Source organism: Ammospiza nelsoni, unplaced genomic scaffold (genome assembly GCF_027579445.1).
Source record: "Ammospiza nelsoni isolate bAmmNel1 unplaced genomic scaffold, bAmmNel1.pri scaffold_64, whole genome shotgun sequence".
Taxonomy (NCBI): Eukaryota; Metazoa; Chordata; class Aves; order Passeriformes; family Passerellidae; genus Ammospiza; species Ammospiza nelsoni.
The window spans coordinates 27,246-54,235 of NW_026683196.1; the positions used below are offsets into that span (position 1 = coordinate 27,246).

General features: G+C 46.6%; 1 protein-coding gene across 1 annotated transcript; it reads left to right on the forward strand.

The window, feature by feature from the left end:
• Positions 1 to 19,314: 19,314 nt before the first annotated feature.
• Positions 19,315 to 26,087, forward strand: LOC132087253 (cell division cycle protein 20 homolog). The gene is given in 12 exon segments (XM_059493252.1): positions 19,315 to 19,517; positions 19,566 to 19,762; positions 20,309 to 20,371; positions 20,374 to 20,453; positions 21,085 to 21,181; positions 22,112 to 22,240; positions 22,596 to 22,792; positions 23,409 to 23,503; positions 23,845 to 24,080; positions 24,819 to 24,943; positions 25,097 to 25,214; positions 25,909 to 26,087. Coding segments are annotated over 12 exon segments (1,719 nt in total).
• The last annotated feature ends 903 nt before the right edge of the window (positions 26,088 to 26,990 follow it).

The window sequence follows — 26,990 nt, forward strand, 5'->3', positions numbered from 1 at the left end:
GCTCAGAAGGTAATTGCTGCGCCAGGCTCAGCAGGGCTCAGCCCTTGGCAGGGCTGTGTGACAGCAGCTCTTCCTCCAGGGCCTGCCCTTGCACGGCCCAGCAGCAGCCAAAGCTGGAGGCACCTCTGGAGGCCTTGAGGCATCTGGAGCTCGTTCACAGCCCCGGGGAAAGTGGACTCGTGCACCAACGTCTCTCCTGCTACAGCTGCTCTGGAGCTGGCCCTGAGTGTACAGAGGCCCAAGGCACAGGAGCAGCCCCGAGCGGGAGCCCTGCCACAAGCCCAGGGCCAGAGCCAGCCTTGGCTCCCGACTGGGCAGGGGCTGCACTGGGTCCTGACTGGGCCTGACTCTGCGCCCTGGGGCTGGGGGAGCTGTCACAGTGTTGCCCGATTGATAAATGACACAAAACTCGGATAAGTTTTGTGGGTGCTTTATTAAGGGCCCGGGGAGCTTGGGGGACTCACGTCCCTAAAACCTGAGCTCCCAAATTCACGTATGGGTGCTTCCCTCTTATACATGCGATTCACAACAAAGTCTCCAAGAAACAGTTTCCCGTTCCCCTTGCCTAGCCTCCAAGAAACAGTTCCCCGTTTCCCTTGCCTAGTCACAGACCCCTTGTGATACATTCCTTGGTTCACAAACAAGATCATTAATCTTCTGCTTATCTTATTCTAAGAGCATTCTATGCTGCCTCCAGACAGGTTAGCATTCTTACTTTCCTGCACTAGTTTAAATATTTATTAAATCCCTAAGACTACCTGCTAGGTTACACACAAAACCCAACACACTTTCAATGGCTACAAAACTACTTTTTAACAAACCAGTTCACACACAACTCACTATATTTAAATATTTTGCTAAATTTCATTTCTTTTCCAACATTTCCCCCCTTTTGAGCATCCTTCAGTCCTGCTGCAAGGATGCTCAATCAACAGTATTGACAGTAACATCTTCATAACAAGGTGGGGAGTGTTCTTCATTCTGCCGCCCGCGGGTCATCGCCTTCAGCAACCGGAGAGATCACTTCTTTTCCTTTTCGATCACACCTAAGAGGCATCTATATACAATCCATATAGTCACTAAAAATACTAAAAACATTATTACATACTGGATAGCAGACGTAATCCAGCCAGACAGGTGAAGCCCCAAAGAATCAAATACTGCTCCTATCCAATTATGCTGTGCTTCCTTTTCAATTTCCTTGGTTTTTGTTTCCACTTTTGCCAGTTGAGAAATATCTTTCTCAACTTCAAGTGTAACATTTGGAATGTGTACACAGCAATGATCTATTCTCCTACTCAGGTAACCACAAACTCCATGCTCTTTTAACAGTAGCAAATCCAATGCCATTCTATTTTGTAGGGTCATTCTTGATGTAGCTTGCAATTGCAAATTTAGATCTTTAAATCTCTTCTTAGTAGCTGCTGCCAACCTTTATGTCTGTCCTAACAAATTGTTGAGCATTTCCCTGTTTCGATATGTCGCTACCGGAGGGAATAATGACTCCAATATCCATCCAGATTGTACTCCTGAGCCAGGTTCATGCCACTCCTCCTCTAGGGATTCTTCCCTCTTTCTGAGCCCTTTCCTTTGGATCAATCTATTCTGTTTCCAGTATGGACACAATGTGGGAAGCCCTAGGGTGATTTGTGTTACTGATCCATCTAGAGGTAAATGTGTGGTCCACTGTCCGTGTCCCAACACCCAGACTAGATTTCCAGGACTGTGCACAGTAGTATATCTGCAATCTATAGGTCCATCCATGGACTCTGCTAACCGTGTGATCATACCCCCTACACTCGCATCCCCACTTTAATGCCATTTTCACCGGTACCAATCCGATTCGGTCTTCCGGTGTATCACATGTAAAAACCTCAGTACAATTCCAATCCTCTTTCTGCGGTCTGAACTCTCGGGAAGATGTAGACGTGATAAGGGCCCTATAATGTGACTGATTCTTTACTCCTGACCATTGGATGCACCATTGTACTTCCCCAAGGTAATTATAGTGTTCCAAAACACTAGGTCCCCATAATGTCTTCCAACTATTCCAGGTGTCAAAATTCTGTGTGACATTCTGACAACTCATTTCGTTGGGATTTCGTTCTTATTCGTACTGTATTGCATGGCTCATCTATTGGGGTTGCAATTAAACACCTCCTGGTATTTTGAATCCAACCATAATGATTGGATTTCTTTTCACATTCCTCTCTAGTCATAGCCCGAATGGTCATACACAAATCCCTCCATACATCTACTGGTTTGGGAACTGACTGGCAGGACCATGAAACATTCTTGAATGTTTCAGGCATTTTGGTTACTGGTATTATTCCCCAGGGAATTGGTTCACCTGCAGCCTGTGGTAATAGCAGGCAAGCTGTTATTTTAGTCACATTCTGCATGATCCCAAAATCTCTGATTAATCCTACCACTAAGTTTTCCTGCTCAGTATTTCGTTCTATTGTATCATTAACCTCCCGTCTACTCCTTCTATCGTGTCTCTGTAAGGATAACATCATTCTGTCATGCCTCCACCATGCATTTCCTATTCTAGGATTAATGACACTCGACCTCCCACAACCTTTGCCTTCCTTCTCCCACCAACTGGTCCCGTCCTCTATTCTGTCCCAAATCAGTTCCCTATTTTGCTTCTACCATTTGACCCAAAGGTTCCTTTGATATCTTGATCTTACTAGGAAGGAACAATTTATTTTGAGAGGTGGCCCATCCCACATGTCCACTGCCATTGATACTGGATTAACCTTTATGTTTTCATCACGATCCCCTGTCCATGGCAAAACCCTCATACTCACTCTTTTGTAATCAAAACTATCCTGTATTCTGACCAAACATGTATATTCTCCCGTATTGTTTGTGGTTACCTTGGTAAGATTCAGTACCGTGTTTCCTTGTTGTTTATCCTGATCCCAACCGACTCCTATCTTGCCTCGGCTTCTTTCAGCCCCCCGTTGCCATATTGCAATAACTTCATCGGCCTCAACTTTCTGGCTGTCAAATATAACACAAGTTAATTGAACATCCATCCCTTCTATGACTGTAACCTTTGTTTCTTCAACCTGTACTAGAATAGACCCTTGAATGGGTACTAGTCTCATGATCACTAGCAGTAATATAATTAAGAAGGCGGCTTTGCGCGGAAGATCATCCGGGTTGGAGACACTATCTGGGTTTCCCAGTGGAACGGTGCCTTCTTTACCCTGGTGTAATGGATCCAAGCATCCATCCCCTAGACCTTCACCGCCGTGTAGGTCGTCATCATCACCTGGTGGGGTCCGCTCCATGATTCCCATAGCGGATCCGTGATCCACTTCTTGACGTACACCTGGTCCCCAGGCTGGATGTCGTGGACAGAATTCTCCAGTGTGAGCGGTCTGTTCCACTGTAACATATTTCTTAAAGAATTCAAGATCTTATTAAGTGACATAACATACTCTGCAATCGCCTGGTCCCCACTCACATGTACCTCCCCTTTTAATACAGTTGCATGATATGGTTTGCCATATAATATCTCATATGGACTTACGCCTACCTTTTCCCTTGGTTTAATTCGAATCCTGAGTAGGGCCAAAGGCAAAGCTTGAGGCCAGTGCAGTTTAGCTTCCTGGCAAATCTTTTTGATTTGTCCTTTCAGGGTTTGATTCATCCTTTCCACCTGCGCACTAGACTGAGGTCTCCAGGGGGTATGCAAATTCCAGGTTATATCTAACAGTCGTGCTAATTCCTACACTACCTCGGCTATAAAATGCGGACCCTATCTGATGACAATCCTAAAGGTACTCCAAATCTTGGTATTATTTCTTTTAACAAGGTTTTTACCACCTCCTTAGCCTGATTAGTTCTACATGGAAAAGCTTCCGGCCACCCTGAGAATGTACATACATACACTAACAAGTATCTGTATCCCTGTGCCCTAGGCAATTCAGAAAAATCAACTTGCCAGTAATCTCCTGGTTGTGGCCCGACTTGCAACTTTCCCATTTGTATTTGTCTCCTAACTACTGGATTATTTTTCAAACATACCGGGCACATTGCATTAACTCTTTTTGCCATTGTTAACATCTGATTAGAGATTATCTCATTCTTCAAAAATTTTACCAATACTTCTGCCCCCCAATGACATTTATTATGTTCTGATTCCAAAATAAATTTCATTATGCGGGTAGATACCACTATTTGTCCCATTGGTGTAACGTACCACCCAAGTTGATTCCTCTGTGCCCCTAGCAAGTTTATTAGTTTTCTATCTTCTATTGAATATTTGGGCTCCTGATTCAGGTATGGGGTAGCCGGATTTGTTCTTACCGGTACCAATGCCATTTGAGTCCATACTTCCCGTGCCACTTGCCGTGCTGTAACATCAGCAAATCGATTTCCTCTGTAAACGTCTCCTTCCGCAGTCTGATGTCCTCTAACATGCATTACTGCAACTGCTTTGGGACTGTGTACCGCATCCAGTAGCTGTAGCACTTCTTCCCGGTGCTTGATGTTGGTTCCCTGTGAATTCAAAAGCCCCCTTTCCTTCCATAACGCCCCATGTACATGAACCACACCAAAGGCATATTTAGAATCTGTCCAGATATTAACCCTTTTGTCCTTGCTCAAATACAGGGCTCTGGTGAGTCCAATCACCTCTGCCTTCTGGGCCGAAGTTCCAGGTAACAAAGCCTTTGCCTCTATTATCTGATCCAATGTTACCACTGCATACCCGGCATAGCGAGTCCCATTCTCGACAAAACTGGATCCATCAGTGTATAGTTCCCACTCAGGTTCTTCCAATGGTTCATCCTTTAGGTCAGGTCTGCTGGCATATACTTGTTCAATTACCTCTACGCAATCATGCACCAGTCCCCCAGCCTCCTGGTCACTGCGTAAAAACTCTGCTGGATTAACATGATTAGTAGTCCTTATTTCAATATCATCCTGTTCTCTCAGGATGGCCTGGTATTGCAACATTCGACTGGATGATAGCCAGTGACCCCCCTTTTGCTCCAAAACGGCCATGACCATATGGGGAACAAACACTTTCATTTTTGCCCCCAAAGTCAATTTCCGGGCCTCTTGAATAAGAATTATTGTTCCTGCCACGGCTCGTAAACATGAGGGCCACCCGGAACTTACTGAATCCAATTGTTTAGAGAAGTATCCCACTGGCCTCTTCCAGGATCCCACCTTCTGGGTGAGGACCCCCAATGCCAGTTTTTGCCTCTCATTCATGTACAACTGGAATTCCTTGGTCAGGTCAGGGAGTCCTAGGGCTGGGGTCTCCTTTAGTGCCTGCTTCAATTCCTGGAAGGCCTTCTTTTGCTGTGTCGTCCACTTCAACCAATGCTGCTTCAAGGCCTCATATAGTGGCTTGGCTAGGAGACCGAAATTCATGATCCACAGTCGACACCATCCCACCATTCCTAGAAAAGATCTCAATTCCTGATGGTTACAAGGCAAAGGAATAGCACATATTGCCTCTATTCGGTTTACTCCCAAATGTCTCTGCCCTTGTGTGATCTCACAACCGAGGTAAATAACGCTATTTTTGACCAATTGAGCTTTTTCCTTAGAAACCCGATACCCTCCTTGGCCAAGCATGTTGAGTAATTTAATTGTTAATTCCACACACATTTCCCTTTCCTAAGTAGCCAGAAAAATGTCGTCCATGTACTGCAGGACTACATACAAGGATGGGGATATTGTTACCTGGGTTATCTTCCATTCCTCCAGCTCCTTGGCCAGTTGGTTTCCAAAAATAGTAGGGGAGTTTTTAAATCCCTGTGGGATTCTGGTCCACGTAAGCTGCTTCTTTCTCCCAAAATCAGGACTCTCCCACTCAAAGGCAAAATATTTCCTACTCTCTACTGCCAGTGGGATGCAGAAGAAGGCATCTTTAAGGTCAATCACTGAGAACCATTTAAACTCCTCCGATACAGATGTTAACAAGGTATAAGGATTAGCAACAACTGGATGTATGTCTTTCACTATTTCATTAATAGCCCTTAAATCCTGTACCAAACGGTACTTACCATTAGGTTTCTTTACTGGAAAAATTGGAGTATTATACTCCGATTCACATTCCTGTAATATTCCTTGAACCAAAAATTGTTTAATTAACGGGGCTACTCCCCTCCTTGCCTCAAGCTTCAAGGGGTATTGCTTTATCCTCACTGGCCGAGCCCCTTCCTTTAGTTCCACCTTTACTGGCTGCGCAGCTTTAGATTTTCCGGGGACCCCTGACTCCCATACCCAGGGTACTACAGCCTGCTCAATTTCTTCTGGAATAGGAGAGGCATCCACTTCCTTGATCACAAAAATGCCTGCTATTTGTTCCTCAAGTATTTCCAATTTCACCTTTCCCCCTTCAAATATTATTTTCACATTAAGTCGGGACAACAGGTCTCTGCCAAGAAGGGGTGTGGGGCAGTTTGGCATATACAAAAATTGGTGATCTAATTCCTTCCCCCCAAACCTAAGATTTAAAGGTAATCATTCCGGTCCGGATTCTGAGTCTTTATTACCATTTTAACCACCCTTGCCACCCTTTCAGGATCCTCCCAATAACTCCCCGCTGATTGCTTCCATATTACCAAATTCCCGGGGGAGAAAGGCACCTTTATAAGTATCCTTTTTCCCTGTGGTCCCACAGCTTCCCTTAATGGCGCAATTAACTGTGGCCCCTTCTGCCCCTTCTTTCCCTTGTGAGTCCGCCCTGCTAACGGAGTTCTTTTAATACTCTCATTCTTTTCACCATCACCACCATCACTATCACTCTCACTAGATCTCGTTTTTATAGCTATATCCGCAGGGGGAGCAGGGGGCACATTAGGAGCAACTGGAACCCTCGGAGGTGCTATACAATAGGACAAATCTTCCTCAACTGAAGGATACAAATTACGCTCCTTTCTTTCTTTACATCCCACACACTCCCTTTCATCATTCACTTCTAAAACCAAGATACCACATTCCTTTTGCCATTCCTCTTTCCGGTATAAAATGAAAAACAAATCCAAATATGGTATTTCATCCCATTTCTCATTTCTCCTTAAAAATTGCATCAAAGATTCCATTATCCCCAATTCCAGTGTACCATTCACCAGCCATCCCGCTTCCCCAATCTCATATTCAGGCCACCAATGATTACAATAATCTATCATTTTACTTTTATCCAATTCTTGATAGTACCCCTCACTTTTCCACCGTTTCAATATACAACCTAATGGTGTATTTCCAGGTATTTTACCATTGGCTTCCACTAAGGTTTTAAAAGTTTTAAAAGACATCATATTACAACCTTTAATTCCAACTTTAATCCCAATAAACCAATATACTGAAGCCCCAAAACAGATAGCCCTCAAGAAATAATGAGTTAAAACATAGAATGTGAGGCATTTGAAAAAGGCATAGTATTAGGAAACACATAGAGCAATTAATCAGCTAAAACATGGAACACAATGACAGGAAAGAGATAGGGATAGAAGAAGTGATGGGCTAAGCATGATCAGAGCCAACAATGTCAAACTGACCCTCAGAACTTTGCCAAGCCATAGAGACCAAGCCAAGTACACCGGGAATTGACCAAATTAGGAAAGAAGTTCAAAAGTTTAAAGAGGAAGACTCATCAGGAGACCCCAGCCCATGATGAAGGCAACCGGAATGACTACCAAGAAGATCCTCAAAAGAAGTGTCCCCGCCCACGCTCCGCCTATGCCACGCCCCATATGAATATTCATGCAAAGATATGATTATGTATATGATCTGATGTAATCTTATATCCAAAACTGTATAAAAGCTTGCTTTTGTTACGGGAAACTCGGAAATCCACTTTGTGATTTCCCCGATGTGTCGCAATAAAATACCTCCTGCTTATTAGACTTAAGCTGAGTCTCTTAGGCAGTTATTCTCGCCTTTTGGGGCAAAATTCGGCATCATTTCTGGCGACCCAGGTGGGACCAGACAGGAGATCCAGGCTCTAAGAGGTCCTCCCGGGCCGAGTCCGGGGTCGGGACTCTCTGGGCGCCCTGACGAATTTTTGTCAGAAGAGACTCCCCCCCCAGACCAGCGCTTTCGGTGGACGAGGGGTTCCCTGCATCTCCTGCTCCAATTAAGAGGTATTTTAATTGTTTATTGGTTTTGGGATAAAGCGCTTTGTTGGGAAACGGGGGTCAGACATGACCGCCCGAAGGGAAAGCTGGGGGATGCCCCAGTAAAGAATCCCACGCAGGTTAAAGTCCTGCCACACTGGGTTAGAGTCCCGGTAATAGAAACGCAGGTTAAAGTCCTGCCACACTGGGTTAGAGTCCCGGTAATAGAAACACAGGGTTAAAAAAAAAAAAAAAAAAAAAAAAGAGAGAAAACGCAGGTTAAAGTCCTGCTGGAAGAAGTATTTGTTTATCTTGGTATCTTTGGTTTGTTTTTATTGCGTGGGAAACTGTTTTAGCATTGTGTTTAATGTTTTAATACTATGAGTTAAGGGTTAAGAACTGAGACTGCTCTCCAAGAGGTCTGTCAGCCGGTGATCTTCTTGTGTTTGTTCTATGTGTCTGTTGCAAAATCTTACAGGAAACATCTTGCCGCTCTCTCTGTAATGTTTTAGAAGAGAATCAGTTGATAGACATCCGGAAGAAAATTGTCACTCCCTGCAATTGTTATACTGTCTACGGTTTCGATTGCATGAATCTGGCAAACCGGTATCTCACAGTCTGTAGGCGACCTCTCGTGACCAAACCTGGTAAAACAGTCTGTTCTGATATAGACCATAAGGTAGGAATTATTTTATAAAGGTGTGTGGGTATGGCTGAGAGTGAATGAGACGCAGCATTGCTGCGAAGCGAGAGGGAGTCCCGCTCCGCATTTCCTGGACTTCGCGAGAAGCCAGGAAAAGGACAAAGTGACTGAAAAATCATGTGTGTGGAGCGTCACAATAAATTAGCATACAGTACTTGCGAGAAGGAAACTGATCGAGTTAAACCGACACAGGGGATAACTATGGGAGGTCAACAGAGTAAGGACGTAAATATGAAAACCCCCTTAGGATGTATCTTAAAGCACTGGAAGGACTTGGGAGGGATTCCAGGGGGAAACATAAGTAAAAAGACACTCCTTAAATATTGTACACAGTGGTGGCCGTTGTATAAGTTAGATGACAATGAGAAATGGCCACCGGAGGGAACAATTAATTATAACACTATTTTACAACTGATGCTCTTCCTCCGCCGACTTAATAAATGGGACGAAGTGATGTATGCTGACATGTTCTTTACCCTAAGGAATAAACCGGAGTGGCAAAGAGAGTGCGGGGTAAACGTAGCACCTCAGGACCCCCTGGTACTAGCCCTGGAAAAGGATAGGAAAGGTTCAAAGCCTAAAGAACGTTGCTGTGATGCATGTAGCATTGGGCAACAATGTCTTAAATTAACAAGAAAGGATAGTGGAAAGGAGAGCAAAATAAGCCTGTGGGAATACCATCCATTCGCCCCAGGACGGGAAGGGCCTCTTCCCAGGCCAAAAGAGGAACAAGGGGATCCTAGCCCATTAAAGGAACTGGAACGATGGTGGAAATCTAGGTTTGGGCACAGCCCTCAAAGACTAGACAACAGTTGGGGGGAGGATAGCCCATTAAAATTGGGGATTGACAGGAGGGAAAGCAGCCCGCAGGGATTGGATAGTCCACAGGGGTCGGGGAGCTACAGGGATGCTGACAGCCCACCCAGACTGGAAGCTGAGAGGGAAGAAGGCAGTCCACACGGAGCAGAGAGCCGAGGGGAGACACGCAGCCTGCCCGAACTAAGCCCATGTGGGGATAGTAGCACACCTAGGAATGGGAGTCTAAGGAAATCAGGTTCCTGTAGAATAGAAACGAGCATGCCGAGGACTGGAGACAAAAGTAACTCACTGGGAGGCAGCGTCTCTAAGTTGAAATATAGTGAGAAGAATGACAATGAGACATGCGAAAGGGAGGCAGAGAACAACTCACAGAAGCTGAATATAGTAATTCAGATAGAGGATAAGAGAAATGGAAAGGGAATAGAAGATGAGGAGGACAGCAGCCCGGAACAGGATAGGCGCCGGCAGATGCGGGAAGAAAGGCGACAGATGCAGAGCGAGAGGCGGTTGGACTGTGTAAACCATGTTAGGGGAGTAGTAGGAAAAGAGTTAACAGAAATAGAAGCTGAAGATGGAGACAGGAAAAGAAAAGAGAAGAGAACGAATAGGGAAGACATTGAGGCACAGGAAGAAGATCCCAGGGAGGGGACCAGTCACTCATATTATACCAGACCTGTAGCACGGAGGGAAGCAAAGCAAAGAGAGGAAGGGAACCATACAATAGCTCCTCTCCGACAACTCATGCCAATGGTAGGGGAAAGGACTAGGGTAAAGGTGCCGTTCTCCACAAGTGACCTGAACAATTGGAGGGATGAAGCAAGGAACTTCAGGAGGAATCCAGAGGGAGTAGCAAAGAGGTTTGAATTAATGGCAAGGAATTTAGATATTGATTGGGAAGATATAGAGGTAATGCTGTCAGAATTGACAGATACAGAAAGGGAACTCGTATTGGAGACAGGAAAACGACATGCTCAAGTATTATCAGGGAGACTAGAAGATAATTTCCCCAGCAGTAAACCAGAATGGGACCCGGGCAACGAAGAGCACTATCGGTGACTGGTGCAGTATAGAAACCTGATAGCGATGGGCTTGCGTAATGCGATCCCTAAGGCTATCAATTGGTCGATGCTATATGACGTCAGGCAGGGAAAGGATGAGACCCCATCAGAGTTTTTGGATAGACTTAGGGCAGCCATGAGACAATACACACCCCTGGACCCAGCAACGGAAGAAGGGAAACAACACCTGTTAGGATTAATGATGGGACAGAGTAACCCAGACATCAGGAAGAAATTACAAAAGCTTGAACATCCAGAAAATAAAAACCTGGAGACGTTGCTGAATGAGGCATGGAAGGTATATAATAATAGAGAAGTTGAGGAGAAGAAAAAGGAAGACAGGAGGATAGCTCGAGTAGTGGCTGTGGCAGTGGCAGCTCAGAAGACAGGTTACTCGGAACCTGGAACCAGGGGAAGAGGTAGAGGCAACCCAGTAGGAGGGGGAGGGAGGTTCCAACCCCACCCACCTAGAGTAGGGCCAAATCAATGTGCGCATTGCCTACAGATAGGACACTGGAAGCGAGAATGCCCCCAACTAAGGGAAAAGCTAATGGCCACTACTACTGCCACACATCAGGATACTGAATGAGGGGGACCGGTGGGCCGTACCCTAGCAGACCAACTGGTTAAAATGGAGCTATGGGAAGGTAAAAAAGAATTGGACTTTTTGATTGATACGGGAGCAACTTTTTCGGTTTTAAATCAGGAATTGGTACCTAAAAGTGATGAATTTGTACAAGTTGTGGGAGCAACAGGCCAACCAGAAAAGGCTTACTTTTTGAAACCCATTAAATACAAAATTGGGAAACAAATGGGAAGTCATCAGTTCTTGTATTTACCAAATTCACCAAAACCCTTATTGGGAAGAGACCTATTGGAGAACTTGGGAGCCATAATAAAGTTCAACAAAGACAAATTGGAATTTCAAGCAAATGAGGAACGACTGATTACAGCCCTAAGCCTAACAATCAGTTGTGTGGAACCTAAACCTGAGAATCACAACTTTGAGCGAATCCTGAGCGAGGCATACCCATTAGTGTGGGCTACTGATATACCTGGAAAATCAAAACAAGCAGCACCAATTGTTGTCGAACTTGAAATCGGGGCAAGACCGGTGGTAAGAAAACAATACCCTTTGAGGACAGAAGACAGGAAAGGGATTGAGCCCATAATCAAAAGGTTTCTGGAACTGGGGTTATTGGTAGAATGTGAATCGGATTTTAATACACCAATCCTGCCAGTAAAGAAACCTAATGGAGCTTATAGACTAGTTCAGGATCTGAGAGCAGTGAACGAAATAACCAAGACATTACATCCGGTAGTTGCTAATCCATACACACTTTTAACTAGACTGAAGGATAACTTGGCCTGGTTCACCATATTAGACCTAAAGGACGCATTCTTCTGCCTTCCCTTGGCTCCCGAGAGTCAAAAGATTTTTGCCTTTGAGTGGGAATCTGTAGATAAAGGAAGAAAGACCCAACTTACCTGGACGGTATTGCCCCAAGGATGGACCAATTCTCCCACGATTTTTGGGAATCAGTTAGCTAAAGAATTAGAACAGTGGGAAAGGCCGCTGGGAGATGGCACCCTTCTGCAGTACGTAGACGACCTCCTAATAGCAACAGTGACAGAGGAAGAATGCATTGAATGGACTATTTCCTTGTTAAATTTCCTGGGTTTAAGTGGATATCGAGTCTCTCAACAGAAAGCACAGCTGGTGCAAAAAGAAGTGGTGTACTTGGGATACGAAGTCTCCAGAGGACAGCGATCCCTGGGAGCAGCTAGAAAAGAGGCCATCTGTCAGATGCCTAAACCAGAGACAGTGAGAGATCTGCGTGCCTTTCTGGGGATGACAGGCTGGTGTCGGCTATGGATCTACCAATACGGGATACTTGCTAAACCACTGTATGATTTGTTGAAGGAAACTAAGGACGTTCTAGTTTGGACTCCCGAGGCAGAAGGGGCCTTCAGGAAGTTGAAACTGGAGCTAATGAGACCACCAGCCTTAGGTCTCCCAGATGTATCAAAACCATTCTGGCTGTTCTCCCATGAATGACAAGGGGTGGCCCTGGGAGTCCTAGCACAGCAGCTGGGACCACACAAGAGAGCTGTGGCCTACTTCTCCAAGCGATTGGATGAAGTAAGTAAAGGATGGCCAGGCTGCCTGAGGGCAGTGGCCGCAGTGATAATTAACATAGAGGAGGCCAGGAAGCTCACGTTGGGCCAAAAGGTGACTGTGTTAGTATCTCACACTGTGTCGGCTGTGCTGGAACAGAAAGGCAACCATTGGTTGTCGCCTTCCAGATTCCTAAAATACCAGGCCATCCTGGCTGAATCAGATGACGTAACCATTCAGGTAACTAACATTGTGAACCCAGCTTCATTTCTAGAAGGAAGAGCCCCAGCAGAACCCATCGAACATGACTGCCTAGAAACAATTGAAGCCATCTACTCCAGTCGCCCAGATCTCAAAGAAGAGCCGCTCGAAGATGCGGACAACTGGTTCTCGGATGGCAGCAGCTTCGTGAAGCGAGGAGTAAGAATGGCTGGCTATGCAGTCACTACTACAGAAAGGGTAATTGAGTCGAACCCCTTGCCTGCAGGGACTTCAGCTCAAAAGGCAGAGTTGATAGCTCTGACTCGAGCCCTGGAATTGGCGGAGAATATGCAAATTAATATATGGACAGACTCTAAGTATGCCTTTTCTGTTGTACATGCTCATGGAGCCATCTGGAAAGAAAGAGGACTGTTGACTACACAAGGAAAAACAGTCAAACATGCAGAGGAGGTTCTGCGATTACTAGAGGTGGTCCAACTCCCAGCACAAGTGGCCATAATGCATTGTAAGGGACATCTGAAAAGTAACACTATTCCAGAAATAAGGAACAGGAAGGCAGATACAGAAGCTAAATTGGCTGCCACAAAAACTAGGGAAGTGGAAATAGTAGCCCTAATACCAGGAGAGCTGGATACCGATATCCAGCCAGATTACCAGGAATCAGATCATAGATGGATTCAAAGAAATAAGGGCAAAATATTAGAAAATGGTTGGGGTCAATTGGAAACAGGACAGTTAGTAATACCAGGAAACGTGATGTGGCAGTTTGTAAAGGCAGAACATGAGAAGGCCCACTGGGGTCTAGATCCGCTTTACCAATATTTACAAACCAGGATAGCAGGACCGAAATTATTTACTACTATAAAAGACGTTACGTCCCAGTGCGAACGATGTCTGAAAAACAACCCGAATACGGGAACCAAGGTACACCAAGGAGCCATAAATCGAGGTAAATTTCCAGGTGAAGTGTGGCAAATTGATTTTTCTGAACTCCCAAGAAAAGGGGGGTTTCGGTATTTGTTGGTATTGACTGATACATTTTCTGGGTGGCCTGAAGCATTCCCTTGTAGGACAAAGAAGGAAAGAGAGGTAACTAAAGTACTGTTGAATGAAATTATTCCACGGTTTGGGGTACCAAAGAGCATTTCTTCGGATAGGGGTACACATTTCTTTGCAAAAGTAGTAAGAGCAATAAGTAAAGCATTACAAATCAAATGGCAATTACACACGCCTTACCGTCCACAGGCCAGTGGGCAAGTGGAAAAGATGAATCATCTTATCAAACAGCAAATTGCCAAAATATGCCAGGAGACTAATTTGCAGTGGTATCAAAGTTTGCCTATTGCTCTGCTGAGGCTGAGAGTCAAACCAAGATCAAAAGAGAAGTTAAGCCCATTTGAAATTTTGTATGGTAGACCTTATGCTATGCAAGTTGTAAATGGGGACGCCATAGACCAAATCGGTAATCAATATGTTTATGATTATGTAATTACGGTGGGGAAACAGTTTGATAAAAATGCTACTGTGATGATAGAGCACCAACCTAAACAACCTGACTGCAAATTGCATCCGTTTAATCCCGGTGATTGGGTGTATGTTAAGAATCTTTTAGGAAAACCCCTGCAAGAAAAGTGGGAGGGACCTTTCCAAGTGCTGCTGACTACCTTCACCGCGGTTCGGATCAAGGAGCGACCTACGTGGATCCACTATTCACGGGTCAAGAAAGCTCCGGAGAACAAACAAGAGGAGGAGAGCAAACGAGAGGAGCAGACGTCATGATCCTGACTCCACCTCAGACCTTCACAACTCTGATCATTGGACTCTCGATAAGTATAGCTCTTCCCCTAGACTCTTCCTCAATAGACCCATGGTCTCATGCGCACCAGTGTATCCACCCGGAGTTGGGAACGAGAGGACCCTATTTCGAGGTTTATGCCTTACGTAACAATCAGCCATACGCGAGTGAAGTATGGGATCAGCCCTCCATGGTAGCATACAAGGGAGACCAAGTCCAAATTGGGTGTTGAGAACTTGACCCAGAAGAAGGGAAAACAAGGCGGCTAGTATTAACAATTAAACCCTTGATGCCAGCCTTTGAACATAACCTAATTACCTTTAGTCCAGTGAAAATGGGCAAGCCCACCGTCTGGATCCAGCAAAAGGGCCCAATTTCATGTCAGAGGGGTGACTTCAGGGAAGATCCACCCGAATCACAACCCCAGAACTCGGTGATTTATAGAGAAGATTCGCTTGGGGAACTACATCCTCAAAACATAACCCTTGACCTTAACCCCCTTCTCTCTCCTGCGGGAAAGATCGTAGCATCTAGTGGTCCTGAGGAAGGGAAAGCACAGTGTGAGATGGCATTTAGACTGGATCAGTCGATGACGTTCACATGTGAAAGGGAGTTGAAAACGCTGGGACGGGGTCTTAGTTTCCCTAACCGTGCTGTCGAATATAAGGTGGAATTGCCGGGAGACGTGATCCCATTGTATCCAGATCTAGACTTGCCCCAAGAAACCGCTCTACCGGTGGAATGTAAAGCAGTACATAACCTAACCTTTATAGGGCCTCAGGTGATAAGAAAATCTAACGAACTAAAATTATTGTTAGATCCCACTTATTCCCTGAAAAAGGCGCAGATGAACATTCACGCCGATATTACGTATTTGCAGAAAGATTGCTGACCATTTATACAGCAAAGCCTTAAGGGATGGAATGCATGGCTAGCGACAAGGTCACATCACAGAAGAGCAAAAAGAGATCTAAGTGGGTGGATTAGCACCGAATTTGGTATAGTAAACACGATAGATCAAGAGGTATTAGTGAACAAATTAAGTACCGTCACATCGAACTTAGGAAAGCTTAAGATGCCCCTCAGTTCATCCATGCTTACATTAGCTGAAACACAATCGCTAGTAGTAAAATTACTAACCATGGTAGCAAACCATACTGCAGAGGATTTTGTGAAGCTCGCTGACTACACAGGAGAACTTAGCAAAGACATTGCACTCGCTATCCAATGCTCTCAGACGCAACAATGGGTACAATCAGTAGTGGCAGGAATAATGAGAGAAGGAACGTCAGGTATATTACTTCAAGAAATAAGGGAAACAATATTAAAGGACAATCACACTACACAATTTGAGAAGGACCACCAAGCTTGGTGGCAATTAGTAAACTTCACTTATGAACCTCAACAAGAACACATTGAAGCTTATGTCCTCACCATTAGTGCGGCAGAGGAAAGAACTATCTTTCCCATCCTCACTCTAGGGACAATACATCAAGATGTCATTGTCAGGCCAATAGACCATAATGTCTGGGCCAGTTATGATTATACCAAAAATAGGTGGCAGTCGGTTAGCACAGAAGCGTGTATTCCTAGAGGACAATTAGGCTATGTTTGCGAAAATGCTGTGGTAGAAGCAGAAGATTTATGCTTAGATGCTGAAAATAGTGTATGCACTTTAGAAATGCTTCCGCATAATAGAACACGATCACAAGTTTACTATATAGGGAATGGGTGTGCTTGCATGAGGACAGCTTGTGACAACGTCACTATAGATAATTGCCAAGAAGAGACTAACAATACCAACTTCTGTGTTTGCAACTTCACCAAGATCGTAGGCTGTGATTTTCATTATATTGTTCCAATAACTACTCAACAGCTAATTAACGCAGATTTTAATCTATATCAAGAGGTACCGAAATTACAAATAGGGATGGACGTCAAGATTCTTAAAGCAATGCTCGCACATCCTAAAGTAAAGGAATTGGTGAAAAAGGTGAATCAAACGACTAAACGAACGGTATGGCAGGTAGAACATAATTCAGAAAAAATAAAGAATGTCCTGACCGAAGTAGAACAAGTAGGCCAGCATCATTGGTGGGATATCTTTACAGGATACTCCCCAACAGCTACACAGGTCTTCAACTACCTGGTGCACCCAATGCTAATGGTAATTGTAAATGCTAATGGTAATTGTAGTTCTGTTACTATTGACTCTCACAAATATTTGTATGTGGTGGAAACTAAGAATCATAATGAAAAGGACCCAAATGGTTTGGGCTATGGTACGAGCGTATCAGCGCCCTATAGGATCAGAATTTAACAAAAGAATTCATAAGTTATAAGAAAAAGGGGGGAATGAAGCCCCAAAACAGATAGCCCTCAAGAAATAATGAGTTAAAACATAGAATGTGAGGCATTTGGAAAAGGCATAGTATTAGGAAACCCATAGAGCAATTAATCAGCTAAAACATGGAACACAATGACAGGAAAGAGATAGGGATAGGAGAAGTGATGGGCTAAGCATGATCAGAGCCAACAATGTCAAACTGACCCTCAGAACTTTGCCAAGCCATAGAGACCAAGCCAAGTACACCGGGAATTGACCAAATTAGGAAAGAAGTTCAAAAGTTTAAAGAGGAAGACTCATCAGGAGACCCCAGCCCATGATGAAGGCAACCGGAATGACTACCAAGAAGATCCTCAAAAGAAGTGTCCCCGCCCACGCTCCGCCTATGCCATGCCCCATATGAATATTCATGCAAAGATATGATTATGTATATGATCTGATGTAATCTTATATCCAAAACTGTATAAAAGCTTGCTTTTGTTACGGGAAACTCGGAAATCCACTTTGTGATTTCCCCGACGTGTCGCAATAAAATACCTCCTGCTTATTAGACTTAAGCTGAGTCTCTTAGGCAGTTATTCTCGCCTTTTGGGGCAAAATTCGGCATCAATACCTTAAACCAATATACCTTCTCGCTGTCCTTCCCTAAAACAAACAGGAGGCGAGTTCCGGTCCTGTGTCCTTAGACATCTTACGGCCGGAGCCTAGGCTTTTTTACCAACCACCAAATCCAAATCCAATTATCACCTTTTTCCAATATAAAGCACCTTCGGGCTTACCTTGGCAGTTGTCCGACAGGCGTGGGGTCGGGCACGACCGATGTCTCCCCGAGAAGTGCTCGGTGCCGGCTTGGAGTGGATCGGGATGTGAACCGCCCCAGCAACCCTCGGAGTCCTGCTGCAGTTGCCAGAAAACTGTTGCCCGATTGATAAATGACACAAAACTCGGATAAGTTTTGTGGGTGCTTTATTAAGGGCCCGGGGAGCTTGGGGGACTCACGTCCCTAAAACCCGAGCTCCCAAATTCACGTATGGGTGCTTCCCTCTTATACATGCGATTCACAACAAAGTCTCCAAGAAACAGTTTCCCGTTCCCCTTGCCTAGCCTCCAAGAAACAGTTCCCCGTTTCCCTTGCCTAGTCACAGAGCCCTTGTGATACATTCCTTGGTTCACAAACAAGATCATTAATCTTCTGCTTATCTTATTCTAAGAGCATTCTATGCTGCCTCCAGACAGGTTAGCATTCTTACTTTCCTGCACTAGTTTAAATATTTATTAAATCCCTAAGACTGCCTGCTAGGTTACACACAAAACCCAACACACTTTCAATGGCTACAAAACTACTTTTTAACAAACCAGTTCACACACAACTCACTATATTTAAATATTTTGCTAAATTTCATTTCTTTTCCAACAACAGGGCAGGGAGGGCCAGGGCTGGCAGTGGCTGCTCAGGGATGGGTTTGGCCCGTGTCCCTCCAAGCAGCGACTGCCCAAGAAGCTGCACAGCCCCTGGGCTCTCCTCCCAGCCTGATGGGCTTTGTTGGGCGGCACAGCCTGTGCCAAGGGCCGGCAAGGTGCCTGCAGGCCCCAGCTCCGGGGGAAACGTGCTGCCAGCTCAGCAGTGCAGCACAGCACGGGCTGACGCTCCCCATTGCTCCCACAGGTGCAGCTGGAACCACAGCACATGTTCCTGATTCCCTGAAGGGCCTTGGAAGGGGTTTCTGTCTGGGAACAGGCTTCTGGCTAGGGTTACTGCCAGGCCTGCTTGTTTTAGAGCTTATCTTCATCTTAGGCTCTGTCCGAATTTGGACTTGCTGGTAGAGAAATGGGTGAGTGTTTAGTTCACCTTTCCCTCAAACAGCTTCTTTTGAAAGTCTACTGTACATAGGAAACATTCCCAGTGAGGCTGCAGTGTAGGTGTGGCCAGTCCATGATGTTCAAAGAACTCTGCTGAGGGTTCTGCTGCTGCCCAGAGCTTTCATTTGCCTCCTAATTGCTGGGCCTTGTCCTGGGGGGCCTGCTGGGGCTGCAGCCAGTGCTGGCTCCCACTGAGGCTGCCTGGCCAAGAGCAGCCCTAGGGGCACAGGGCAGAGGCAAAGCACGGTGGGGAGGAAAAGAGCAGGGATGAGATTGCTCTTGAACGGTAGGGGAAGGGAGAATGTCGCTTATCCGAGAGAGCCCCAAAGAGCGGCTGATAGGGATGCCGGCTGATCAAGGAGCCCCGAGGAGCGGAGGGAGGGCGTATCGGCTGACAGAGTGTCCCGAGGAGCAGCTGGGGAGAGTGGCAGTGTGCGTTGGCGGGGAGGAGCGGCCGGAGCGCTTGCACGGTCCAGTGGTGGGGAGGCCGGCGGGGCTGTCGGAGTAGGCTCAGCCCGGCCGGTGGGCACGGCTAACCCCGCCCGCCCGCAGGACCACGGCGCAGTTCCTGTTCGAGGCAGACCTGCACGGGCTGCTGAAGCTGGACACGCTGATCCCGAACGCGCCGCCTGCGCGATGGCAGCGCAAGGCCAAGGAGACCGGCCCCGGGCCCAGCCCTGTCGGCGTGTCGCCCGTGAAGCCGGCCAATCGCTCCCACAGCTCCAGCAAGACGCCATCCAAGACGCCCGGTGAGCGCCGGCCACCGGCGGCAGAGGTTGAGTGCGGGAGCCTTGCCCAGGCTGCTTGTCCGTAGCCACGGGGCTCTGGGCTCCCTGCCACGCTGCCCTACCGGCTGCTGCTCAGGCAGGAGGAGGTGGGCTGTGCTCCTGACAGCCACCCACCTCCTTGCCAGCATAAGGGGCAGAGCTCTGAGCACTGGGGCTGGCGAGCTGCTGTTCGCCCAGCTGAGCCTTGCTGGCACAGCTGTATGCTAGGACGAGTGTGGGCGGGACTGTTAGCTGACAGCTTTACATCCTGTGAGCGTTTTTGTATCTTCCCCTTATCTCTGGACTCTGGAATTGTTACACTAGACCCAAGGAGTTGCACCACACTGTCCCTAACCAACTTGGTGGCAGGGAGGAAAATATAAGTTAGTTGTGACTGGGTGGCATGAGACCTCAGAGTCCTACTTGTTTGGTGGGTGTGATGTGGAAGAGTGTTGGGTTTGCTCCCATGAAAGCTCTAATACAGGCTGTTAAATAGTTGTAAGACAATATTTTCATATGTGAATGCAGGTAAATCTGGATCCAAAATTCAAAGCACCCCCACAATGGCTGGGGGGAATCGCTACATTCCAAACACAGCACTATGCAGATGGAGATGGCAAATTTCCTCCTAACTAAAGAGAATGACCCTGCTGAGGATTCCCCTACCAAGAAGGTGAGCATGTTGCTAAGTTACAATTGCTTCAACAACCGCTACTCCTTCCTGCCCCTTTACAGAGCAGTAAACTATAGGTTCTATCAAGTGGGCACACAGGACTGACAAGTCCCAGCCATCACTACTTGCAGCTCTGGGCTTCAGGAGCCTAGGATGACACTGAAGCTGTAGAGACTGCCATGCACTCTAAGCCTAATCTGCTTCTGGTAGCAAAATTTAGCTTTTGACTAATGAGGCTTTAAAATGTAGCAGGCAACACAAACACAAAGCTGTGAGCCTATGCAAAGTGAAACTGCTCGTGGTAGCTATTCTAGGACAATGTCTCCACAGGGAACACTTCTGGAATGTTTTACACTGTCTTCTGAAATCTGTTTGTGAAGCATTTGGTCACTTTGTGGCTGTGGCTTTTCCCACTGGCAATGACACTGAATTTGCCATTGTGTGAAAATGTGAGCAGGACGATGTATGAAAGTCTGAGGAAAAGCTGCTTTGACCTGTCTCTGTGTGACTGACCCTTGCAGCACAGGCAAACATCTTCAGATTCTAAGAGAAGGGGACTTAGGTGTCTGTTTAAATTGCAGCGTGGAAATTGTTTTAAATGCATTGCACTGAGGGTGATTTGTCTCTGTAGGAGCAACAGAAAGCCTGGGCAGTGAATCTGAATGGTTTTGATATAGAAGAGGCAAAGATCCTCCACCTCAGAGGAAAACCACAGAATGCTCCAGAAGGTATGATACAGGCTCTGTGTGAGCTGAATCAGCAGGAGAGATCAGGTCAGGGGAACAGCAGCAATACAGAGGCTCTGTGTGTGGTCACAAGAGAAATCAACTGGTTTCTGAGAGCTGTACAGGCTGGAATCTCCTTTCTTAAGGTTCCTAAGGTCGAGGGAGGGCATAAAGTTATAGTGAATTTATTTAGGAGAGTTGCTATGACTGCCAGTTGGTCACCTGTTACAGGGCTTGCAAGGGTCTTCAGGGTGGAGAGAGAGACGAGAATGTTGACCTCATGTTCAGAAGGCTTGATTTATTCTTTTATGATATATATTACATTGTTACTATACTAAAAGAAATAGAAGGAAAGTTCTCAGAAGCTAGCTAAGCTAAGAATAGAAAAAGAATGAATAAACAAAGGGCTGTGTCTCAGCAGAGAGTGAGACCTAGCTCTGCCTTGAGTGGTCAGTAAATCCAAACATTCACCCAAGACCAATCTCACATCCACCTGTTGCATTCCCCAGCAGCAGATAACCATTGTTTACCTTTTGTTGCTGAGGTCACAGCTTCTCAGAAGGGGGAAAAATCCTAAAGAAAGGATTTTTATGAAAAGATGTCGGTGACATTTCACCTATACTGCAGGTTCCAAACCTTCATGAAGTCTGTAAGAGCATCAAACCCTCTGCTGTGCACTTTCTAGCTTAAACTGCAACTAAATATAATGGGATTCAAAAACCCAAGTGTTTGTTAAATTTTTTTCCATGAATGAGGAAATTGTAGCTCACCCCTGTTCAGCAGTTCATACTGCCAGTGATTTTAGTGCACAGCAGGTTTGTGAGTGTTTCTCTTAGGACTTTATTTTCACTCCAAGGGATTCCTAGTTGGGTGAGCTGCACTCAGCTGGGAGGAAACTAACTCAGGTTAACAAACCTGTTCCCCTGCACACAGGCTGTCAGAATAACCTGAAAGTGCTCTACAGTCAGAAAATGGCACCTGGATTCAGCAGGAAGAAGAGCAGATATATTCCCTCAAAGCCAGAACAGGTCTTGGATGCACCAGAGATATTCAACGACTACTGTAAGTAGGTTACAGGGTTGAGTGCTAGGCATCCAGAACATTCTGCACTGGATTGCTGTTCCTAGGACAGTGTAACTGGGCTGTCTGTATTATTTTGTGTACCCAGGCTAGCACAGACCACTTCTGGAGTGTCCCTGTGTGGCCTTACAGGGACAGTGGTCTAGGGCACTGTGTAGATGCCTTGGAGCAGGGTACCTGGCCCCAGCAGCTGGGCATAGTGACACTCAGAAGGCTGCCCCTCACCTGTACATGTGTGTGTGCACATGTGCACCCGCACCTGCTGCATCAGCACAGGTGAAGGGCAGGGCTCTCTAGCCAAGCATGGTGTGACCTGCATTGCTCTTTCAAAGTGTAGATCTGAATCTCATAGACTGGAGCTGCCAGAACTTCCTGGCAGTGGCTCTGGATGACGCTGTTTATCTGTGGAATTACGGTACTAGGGAGATTATCCCCCTGCTGCAGACGGAGCATCCAGATATTTACATTTCCTCTGTGTCATGGATTAAAGATGGAGACTACCTTGCTGTTGGCACAAGTAGTGTGGAGGTTCAGGTGAATGCAGGAGTAAAACTAGAGGCGTTTTCAAGGGATTGACAGAACTGTGGGGCCTGGGGACAAAACCTTGGTTGGCAGAGGAAGGATGCCATGCACCTGACTTGTCTTCCCTGGTGTGGGGTGGAACTGCCCAGTGTGCAAGGCAGGGTTTGGTTTGAGGGTTTTCTGATAAGCAGTGTTACCTTCTGTGCTATAGTCATGAGATACACATTTTCTCTGAGAAAGCTGAATGCCAGAGCCTGTGCAGCAAGGTTCCTAGGGCATAGAAACAGGATTGGGTTTCTTCTGAAGAACTTTTTGCTTTGCCTTTCCAGCTATTGTTGCATTTATATTGTTGTATATCATATTTCTAGGGTCTCATACCTTCTGGGTGGTTTTCTCACAGCAGCTCTTCACAGCAGTGTTGTTGTTGCTTCTCAGCCAGGGCTCCTTTCCAGCTCTCCCTGAATGCCGCACACCCTTTTATCCCAGCCACCTCCACGGGCTGCAGCTGCTGCCCAATCAAGACATTGCAACTGCAGCCCATTTACAATAACTGGAATCAGGGCAGGGTCACTTATACAATACAGAGATCTTTTACTGCAATACATATATTTACTCAGGCCCCTATAAGCTATGGGACATTGAGCAGCAGAAACGTCTCCGAACCATGACCGGCCTTTGTGCCCGTGTGGGAACCCTCAGCTGGAACAGCTGCATCGTCTCCAGGTAAAGCAGTGGGTCAAGGGCAGTTTCCAGTTGTTGCAAACTCCTATCCCTCAATCTATGTGTGGCATGGGTTAGGGATGGCAGAGAGAAGTTTGTCCTGGCTTGGGATTCTTACTCAGCCTTATCCGTTGGGGCTGTGAGGAGAAGGTCTCTTTCCTGTATTGCAATTTGTGCTGAAGTTGTAAAGAGCTTGTGGGGGTGTTTCACTCACACCAACAGACCTGTGTTGCTGGTAACACTGGTTGAAACCCAGTGGCAGGTATAGCAGTCTTGCAACAACAAAAATGGATTTGGGTGAAAATGTGCAGCCTGACCCTGCAAGCCTTCTCTTCTCTCTGCAGTGGTGCACGGACTGGGCACATCCATCACCACGATGTCCGAGTGGCTGAGCATCACATGGCCACCCTTGCTGGCCACACAGAGGAGGTGTGCGGACTCAGATGGTCTCTGGATGGCCGCTACCTGGCCAGTGGTGGCAATGACAGTCTTGTGAATGTCTGGCCATGCACCCAAGGTGGGGGTGGCGACTCTGCTCCTGTACAGACCTTCACTCAGCACCAGGGTGCTGTCAAGGTGAGCACAGAGCTGCCACGGGCGGATATGTGTGTGCAAGGCAGGCATGCAGCACTGGCTGGGTGCAGGTTTGTCGGGTTTTCAGGCTGTTGCTGTTTAGGTGGCCTGGAAAGGCCCAGGGATGGCCTTGGAGAGCCGACGCTTCAAAGAACGAGGAGAGACTTCTGATCTTGTCTCGGTCTCGGTGTTTATTAATTGTTTATCTAAAAGATTTTCTTTCAGCCCGACAGAGGTCTGCACAGCAAGTCAGCCATGGGCACACTGCCGAAGCCCCCGGGCGGTCACTTATCTTTATACCCTAAGTTACGTGTACAATATTTATCATTTTTCTCCAATACTTTCTACTCTTATTAACCTGTGCACTTCTAGTAATGACCAATCCCAAAGTGCCACCACCACCACAGAAGATGGAGGCCAAGAAGAAGAAGAAGGAGGACAGGACACGCCCCAATTCCTCCATCTTACTTCTCTAGACCCCCCTGTACCAAAATCCTAAACCCTGTGTTTCACACTTTAACTAACTTATCCCTTCACCATTCACCCAGTGAATTCCTCCCAGCCCTCATACAGGTCTCATCTCCTGTGTAGGATCAAAATCCTGCCACCAGACACTTCTGGCAACATTCCAGGATTCCCGAGCCCCCCAAGGGTGGTCTCGGCCTCTCTGCACCTCCATCCTGAGGTGCTGAGATCCCACACAGGTTGCCTCTTGTATGTTTTAAAATGAACTCTCCTCTCTCAGGCCTGGCATGGTGCCCATGGCAGATGAATGTTCTAGCCACTGGAGGTGGCACTAGAGACAGACATATCCGCATCTGGAACGTGTGTTCTGGCGCCCGCCTCAGTGCTGTTGATACCCGTTCCCACGTGAGAGATGAACATCAGCTTGGAGACAAACACCTTCTGGCAGCACACCTACACAGAGCTGCTGGCTCCTCAGGCCCAGAGGCACAGGAAGCCTCCGAGTGGTGAGCATCAGCACATGCACCTCGCCTCACCTGTGTTACTGCCTCTTTGCAGGTGACTTCTATCCTATGGTCCACAAACTACAAGGAGCTCATTTCAGCCCATGGCTTTGCACAGAATCAGCTGGTTATATGGAAGTATCCAATAATGACCAAGGTTGCAGAGCTGCAAGGTAGGTGGATATTGTTATCTTGTTGTTGCATTTCTAAAGTCCCATACTGTCGCAATCATATTTCTAAAGTCTCGTACCTTCTCGGTGATACTTCTTGGGGGCAGTTCCTCACAGCTCTGACTTCTTCTCCTGCTTGTTGCTCCTTCTTCGTCAGGGCTCCTTGTCAGCTCAGCTTGACTGGCCAAGCCCAGCCCCTTTTATCCCAGTTATCTTCACAAGCTACAGATGCAGCCCAATTAAGGACATTGCAGCTGCAGCCCATCAAAAACAACCAGGACTTATCAGGGCAAGGCCTATATACAGATATTCAATATACAATACAGATATTTTACTAAGACTCCTTCTATATTCCCCCTTTTCGTTTACTTACAGATACTAAGACTCCTACTATATGTGGACAGGGCCTGGGTGGGGGCCTGTTAGAGGTTGAAGACAGCTGCACTCCTTGGTTTGAGCCTGCAGCATCACTGATACAGGACAGTATCTGGGGCCATGCTGCTAGGAATAAAGCATGCCCACGGGGCTGTGGAAGAGATACCATTGATCCAAGTGTATGCTTGGGGTCTGAAATAATGCTGCCACAACCACTGGGGAGACAGCTATGCAAGCTGGCAGGGCTCATGGGAGCATACAGGAGTAAATGTGCATGTGCTGATCAGCTCAGCCCTGACTGCACATTCCTTCTCCTCCTAAGGTCATACTAATATAATCTTGAACCTGACCATGAGCCCTTATGGTACAACAGTGGCCTCAGCAGCTGCTGATGAAACAGTGCAGGTCTGGAGCTGTTTTGAGATGGATCCCATAAAGAAGAAGGAGAAAGAGAAGGCAAACAGTGCCAAAAGTGGTATTCTTCACCACAGCATCCGCTGAGAGCACGGGATTTTTGTGGGGAGGGGAGTATTTGGTTTTACACACTGTACAGTATTTTAAATGTTAATGAACTGCTTAACTTGACTTTTTCTTAATGGAGTCTGATGGAAGAAAAAGCCATGGCTCCTAAACCCAAGTCCTCCCTGAGGCTGGGGATCTGGGCAAGGAGTGGAGACCTAGGTCTTAAGGGCCAGTTTACAGGCCCCTGAGCTTAGCACAGCCTAGCAGAAGGATGCTGTGCAAGGGCTGTACTTCTGTTTCTGTCCCAGCTAAGATAGATATGTCACCTGCCCCATCTAGATGCTGACTACAAGCACAGCAGCTCCACCACAGGCTCAACTGAAAGCACAGCATGGTTGTGGCCTCAGTTTGTGTTGTCCTGGCCTGTCTCACAAGCCCAGGGACACCTTCCTATGGCTCTGCAGGCAGATCTCAGTTTGTCTTGTTAGCTACAGGCAGCCATCACTGCCTGCCTATGGTGCTGGAGTAGAATAGCTGTTGGAAAAAAAAGGAGGGAGGGAAATATAGAGCAACAGCTGTAATCACCCCAAAGGCTGGAAAGGGGCTGGCTCTGGCATAAAGCCTGCTGCAAAACAAAAGGTTAGCTTACACTGCCACAGCCAGCCTGGATGTCATGCAAGAGCCACACAAAGCACCACCAACCCTGTGCTCAGCCTTCAGTCACGTATTCTTCCAACAACTCTGATCTCCCTTCCCCTCCTGCTGACAGGAGGCCCTGGTGCCTCACTGAGGCTTCATGCAAGGGAGCAAGCACCAGGGCTCAGCTGACATTTATTGGAGCTTGACTCCCCTACACTTGGAAAAATGTCTTTTTTCCAGGCTGAACTGTGCTGGAGCAAGTTGCAGGAAATATATTTGAGCCCTTACCTGACCAACAACCAG